Genomic DNA, 6,484 nt, shown 5'->3' on the forward strand with positions numbered 1-6,484 from the left:
TCTCTCTCTCTCTCTCTCTCTCTCTCTCTTTCTGCATGTCTCATTTTCTCTCACTCACTCTTTCTCCCTCTCTATTTTTCTGTCTTTATAACACGGAGCTCTCTCTCTCTCTGTTTCTCTCTCACACACACTCCCACCTCTCCATTCATTTACCCCTTCATGGTGCATCATTCTTAACACCTCTCTGCTCACTTTGTGTTTTACAGATGTTGGAGCCGTGCTGATCCAACAGATTCCCCCTTCTATATCCCATTCCCCGGGATCTCCAGTCAGCATCGAGTGCATTTGCACTGAAGCAGCAGCTGACTCGTATTTCCACTGGTACCGATGGCACCCTGACAGTGAGCCTCAGGACCTTTTCTATTCTAACTACATCGACATGGTCACCCCCTCCGGTGAGGTGGACGGTTTCACCGCCAGGAGACCTGACAGCACTCACTTTTACCTGGAGTCCTCCGGCCTGTGGGAGAATCACTCAGCCGTGTATTACTGTGCCTGGAGTTTACACAGTGACTCAGAGAAATACAGCAGTTCAACAAAAAACCCAAAGGAGACAGGAATTAACTGTGGCAGAGTGATCTGTCTCTCTGTCTGCCTGTGAGTCTGTCTGTCTCCTTGTATGTCTCTTTAACAATCTGTCTATCTAAACACACAACTGTCTGTCTGCATCTGTGCATACATTTCACTCATCCTCCTGTCTGCAACCTGTCTATCGATCTATCATCCACTAACCTACCTGCCTCTATTCTTTACTTCATGACGTTAAATAAATGATATACCATTCACATCGATTAGTCGACCTACTCTCTGCAAATGTAGAAGAGTTCAACTCATTTTGAGTTATCAATAATGCCATGTCAATGATTGTCTCGCCTCTCTCTTCACTGTTGCCTCCATATATTAACAAGTACATGAGGAGCGGGGTGAAAAGGGGTTTTAAAGGGCAGAGCTGAAAGGGTGGAAGGAGGAGTGTGGGGAGCCGTTATGCTGTCTGAGGGAAAGGATTGGGACAAATCCCCTTCTCCAACACCTCGTTACCTTCAGAGATCACCTGGCTTCGGTGTGAAAGCAAGCTCACAAAGAGATAAGAATGAGGATATTTACAGTGGAGCAGAAAGTGACGAGGGGGGAGGCAAGGGGAGAGAATAAAGAGGGAAGCGGTGGCATAAAGAAGCAAGCAAAAGAATGGGGGACAACTTAAAGGTAGGGGCGGGGATCATTGCCTTGAGATAACTTCCTCTTATGACGATCCGCTCTGCCAACACCTCATCTCTCTCCCTCCCTTAAAACCCAGAGTAACCAGCAGAAAGTCTCTCAGATCCACCGCAAACATGCCTTTCAGTTTCATCCTCTTTGCTATTTCCCTTCTGGCGCTGAGTAGGTTAACACTCTGTCCCAATCACTCTTCTACATTTGATAATAGAAAGGGATGATTAATGATCTCAATATAACTGAGCAGCGATTACTTGTTAAATCAGTAATCGATTATTTCATATCAGACAGTGAACTCATTCATCTGTCCCCCAGTTCGGGAAGACAAGTGCTATTAATATGATGTTAACTCTTTAATGTTTGCACCCACTTGCAAGCTTGTGGATTCCACAATTCTATTTTACAGTTGTAAAGATCCAGATGCTTGCAGGAAATTAGGACACAGACCGAATTTCCGTCGTTAATTCGGTGCAACACCGACGTCCATCGTCGCAATTGTAACTCCATCGATACCAGTTCATTCACTCTAATTTCTCTTTCTAGGTGTTTGCCGGGGTGATGTGATACATCAATGGCATCAGTCACTGGCTGTTAAACAACCAGGACCCGTGGAAATGAACTGTCTGCAGGAAGGAGCAGTTCGCAACAACATGTACTGGTATCGTCAGTCCCCCGGCAGAGGATTCCTGTTAATCGGGTTTACATTAGCAGCAGGTGAACCTCAATATGAAGATGGATTTAAGAGCGGATTTGCAATCACGAGGACTCTGGAAAATAAGAAATCCACTCTGACGATCGAGAGTGTGAACGCCACGGACGAGGCGGTGTATTTCTGTGCAGCTGGTGATGGGACACAGCGGTTCAGAGTCATTGGCTGCCTTGACAAAAACCCTCACATGTCTCCCTTCAAACAGATGCATTTAACCCAGCATTCGGTGAAGAGCAGCCCTGGGTGATCGGATGCGGATCTGCATCTGTTCAGTGACCGTTCGAATCGCAGAACTCCCATGTTCTAACTCCCCACAACCAGATATATGTAAATGGATGCTGGATAAAAACATTAGGGAGCAGGAAATAGCACCTCATACTGATAGGGCTGGGTGAAGACATTGTTTATGTTCTTTCATCGGATGTGGGAATAAAATATGAGAATAAGCTAACCAGCAATATAAAAACAGATGGTAGGAGCTTTTACATAAAAAGCAAGAGAGTAGCTAAAGTTGACGTTGGTCCCTTGGAGGTAAAGACAGGAATAATTATCATGGGGAATGGGGAAATGGCAGGGGCATTGAACTAATATTTTGTGCCTGTCTTCACAGTAGAAGACACAAGTTCCATACCAGAAATAGACAGTAATGTGGGGGCTAAGAAGAGTGAGGAAATTAAGGATATTCATATCAATTGAGAAAAAGTCTTGGAGAAACTTCAGGGCTTAAAATCTGACAAGTCCCCTGGAACAGATGGATTTCATACTTGAGTTCTAAAAGAGAATGCTGCAGAGAGAGTGGATGCACTGGCTATGATTTTCCAGAATTCCTTAGATTCAGAATTTAAATTCTGCCATCTGACCTGGTGGGATTCGAACGCATGTCCCCTGGAGAATCCGCCTCCCCCCACCCCCTCCACCACCACCCCCCCCCCCCCCCCCGGCCTCTGGATTTCTAGCTCAGTGACATCACAACTACACTGCCATCTGCCCCAGACTAGTCTGAAACATGGGCCCATCGGGCCGAATAGCCTGAATCTGTGCTGTAAATTCTATCTAATACGATGTCACCAGCGTCACCAGCTGAAGCAATGGATAAAAATGAGGAAGATGGAGCAATTGCAAAGCATGTCTTCAAAATGCCTATTTTATCAATTGCAATGTGCAAATCGCAGGTGCCTGTAGTTACACGTTACAGCCAGGAGGTGGGGATGGAGCTCCACCGCAGCCTGAGTCCCACTTGCTTCTGAAAAGACTGAGCAAGCAATGCAGCAGTGAATTGATCCATCTACCGAATAGTGCCGGCCATCAAGCACCTAAATATTCTCGTCCCATTTTTCAGCATTTGGCCCGTAGTCTTGTATGCTATGGCGTTTCAAGTGCTCATCTAAATATTTCTTAAATGTTGTGATGCTTCCTGCCTCTACCACCTCTTTTAGCAGAGCGTTCCAGATTCCAACCACCCTCTGGTTGACACATTTTTTCCTCACATCCACTCTAAACCTCCTGCCTCTTACCTTAAATCTATGCCCTGGTTATTGCCCCTCCTATAAAGGGAAAAAAATCTTCCTATCTGACCTATCAGTGCACCTCATAATCTTGTATACCTCAATCAGGTCCCCCCTCAGCCTCCTCTGCTGGGTATAAAACAACCCGAGCCTTTTGAATCTCTCATCATAGCTGAAATGTTCCATCCCAGGCAACATCCTGGTGAATCTCCTCAAGACCCCCTCCAGTGCAATCACATCTTTCCTTTCGTGTGGTGCCCAGAACTGTACATCCATATCGTCCTGAAATCTAAGGCTTCCCTCTTCACTATTTGCAACGTCAACAATTTTCATGTTGTCTGCGAACTTATATTTAATACCTGCTATATTCACATCAAAATCATTAATTTGCACCAGAAACAGCAAGGGCCCAGCACAGATCCCTGTGGTACACCATTGGTCACAGATTATTAGATTAGATTTGATTAGAGTTACAGCACCGAAACAGGCCCTTCGGCCCACTGAGTCTGCGCCGACCATCAACCACCCAGGGTCCCACTCACGAAAACAACCCTCGACCTTTACCCTCTGCCTCCTGCCAATAAGCCAATTTTGAATCCAATTTACCAAATTGCCCTGGATCCCATGTGCTCTTAGCTTCTTAACCAATCTCTCTTGTGGGGCTTTATCAAAAGCCTTACTGAATTCCATGTAGACGACATCAACTACTTACCCCTCATCTACACATCAAGTCACCTCCTCGAAAAATACAATCAAGTTGGTATATATGTCAATCATTCCAATCTTTATGAACATCCCCAAACCCTGCAATAGATGGGACTTTGCAAGTCAATCCTGTGTAATTCTAATTCCTGCACCCACACAGGTGAAAGAACCACCTTCTTTGTTGGATACACAAGGGAAGTTCTATTGGTTGACATTGCAATGAAGTCACTTCCACACTGCATCACAAAAGCAGGCTGTGCACCAATAGGACTGCAGTGTGTGTGAGAGCTGGACCAAGCTGGAAGGTTGAAAGAAGGGTTCACATTCCTGCATCATGCTGTGTACTGTTTACCTCCATCTACTGTTCCTGCTGCTCCCAGGTTACTGCTCCTACTTGGAGGGAAATTCAGGCCCCAGTTAATCAGCTTTGAGACACAATTCCTGTTGATATCGAAGGGCTCCAATCAGTTAGAGATTTACTGGTTTGGTTTTATTGTTGAGGACAAGTGTCGTTATTTAGCGCTGCTGCAGTTGTGCCCAGCGATTCTGGGAATCAGCATATGACCCCTGTGCTGGGGCGTCAGCGGGCTGATCGACTGCAGTGTGCATCGTGAGTTTTACCATTAAATCTCTCTCTCTCTCCTCATTGTGTCTGTTCTCTTTGACCCGATCTGTTTCTCATGTTCCTGCACAGCCCGGTCCAGGAGCGCTCTCGTTACCCAGTGGGGGAACCGGCTGACGGTCGCAGAGGGGAAAACGGTGGAAATGCACTGTTTCCAGAATGACACCGACGACAGTTACATGTACTGGTATCGCCAGCAGAGCGGAGCAGGGTTACAGCTCATAGTGACCTCGCTTGGCACCTCTGATCCCAGGCCTGAAGAAGGTTTCAAGGAGAGATTTAAAGTCACCAGACCCGATCTTAAAACCTGCAGCCTGAAAATACTGAGGGTGGATCAGACTGACAGGGCGGTGTATTACTGTGCTGCTAGTGATCACAGTGATTCAAACAGGAGCAGGGCTGCGTCAAAAACATACCACCCTCTTATACTGTGAGTGTTAGAGAGGAAAACTCAAGGAAGCAGAGCTCATAAAGACAGCTGTTCATTGATGAAACTTTGCAGAGTTTTCCATCAACTATCAGAGTGTTGAAATAATCCAATAGTTTCTCAGTGCTCCCAGAGAGACAGCTCAAAATCCAGTTCCACACTTCAGTACTTTCCAAAGCGGATGAAATAATCTGCAAAGAATTGGACAATCATACAGGACAGAGGAGGCAATTCGGCCCATCGTTCCTGTGCCATCACTTCGGAAGATCTACTTATTTCATCCCACTCTCCTGCTCTTTCCTCAATGGGAGGCAGATATTTCCTGTTCAAATATATTTCCCAATCTCCTTTCCAAGTTACTGCTGAATCTGCTTCCTCCATCCTTTCAGGCATCGCATTCCTGATCAAAATAACTCAACAAGTTAAAAGAAAAATCTCTTCAGCTGTGCTGGTATTGTCTGTGTGAGTCTGCATCTCTATCTTTCAGCTTGCAAGCAGCTCTTAAAGTGATAAATAGATGGCTTGGTTCTGCTGAAAGACAGAACTATCAAAGTTCCGATGGATAGATACATCTTATTGTCTTAGAATATCACCCTGTACCGTTTAAACTGACCATTGTTGTGTTTATCACAAATTTCACCCAATTTTGATCATCTGGTTAGCAATCAAGTTACTGCCACTTATCATCGACATTCCTCATCACAGAATCAGAGAATTGGTACAGTACAGGAGGCCATTCGGCCCATCGTGTCAGAACTGGCCCTCCGAATGAGCAATTCACTTAGTCCCATTCCCCCGCCTTCTTCCCGTAACCCTGCACATTCTTCCTTTTTCATAAGTCCCTTTTGAATGCCCCGATTGAACGTGCCCTCATCATACTCTCTGGGCCTGCACTCCAGACATTAACCACTCGCTGTGTGAAACAATTTTTTCCTCATGTCACTTTTACTTCTTTTTCAAATTAGTTTAAATCTGTGCCCTCTCATTCTCCATCCTTTCACGAGTGGGAGCAGTTTCTCTCTATCTGTTCTGTCCCGAAACCTCATGATTTTGAATCCCCCTATCAAATCACCTCTCAGCCTTCTCTCCTCCAAGGCAAGTAATCCCAACTTCTCCAATCTATCATCATAACTGAGTTCCCTCACCCGTGGAGCCATTCTCCTGAATCTTTCCCTCACTCTCTCCAATTCTTTCATTTCTTTCCTCAAGTGCGGCTCCCAGAACTGGACACAATACTCCAGCTGAGGTCGAACTAGTGTCTTATACAAGTTCAACTTATTTCCTTGCTCTTGTACTCTATGCCC

General features: G+C 45.5%; 2 gene segments (V, D, J or C); both read left to right on the plus strand.

Annotated features, from left to right (window-relative positions):
* LOC137359844 (T cell receptor beta variable 30-like) overlaps positions 1-714 on the plus strand; it is a 32,788-nt gene extending 32,074 nt beyond the window's left edge. Inside the window, 1 exon segment of the V gene segment in view lies at positions 207-714. Coding sequence covers positions 207-601 — 395 coding nt within the window.
* A 615-nt stretch (positions 715-1,329) lies between these two features.
* LOC137359845 (T cell receptor beta variable 30-like) lies at positions 1,330-2,711 on the plus strand. The segment is given in 2 exon segments: positions 1,330-1,377; positions 1,756-2,711. Coding segments are annotated over 2 exon segments (459 nt in total).
* The last annotated feature ends 3,773 nt before the right edge of the window (positions 2,712-6,484 follow it).

This window comes from Heterodontus francisci, unplaced genomic scaffold (assembly GCF_036365525.1).
Source record: "Heterodontus francisci isolate sHetFra1 unplaced genomic scaffold, sHetFra1.hap1 HAP1_SCAFFOLD_419, whole genome shotgun sequence".
Lineage (NCBI taxonomy): Eukaryota > Metazoa > Chordata > Chondrichthyes > Heterodontiformes > Heterodontidae > Heterodontus > Heterodontus francisci.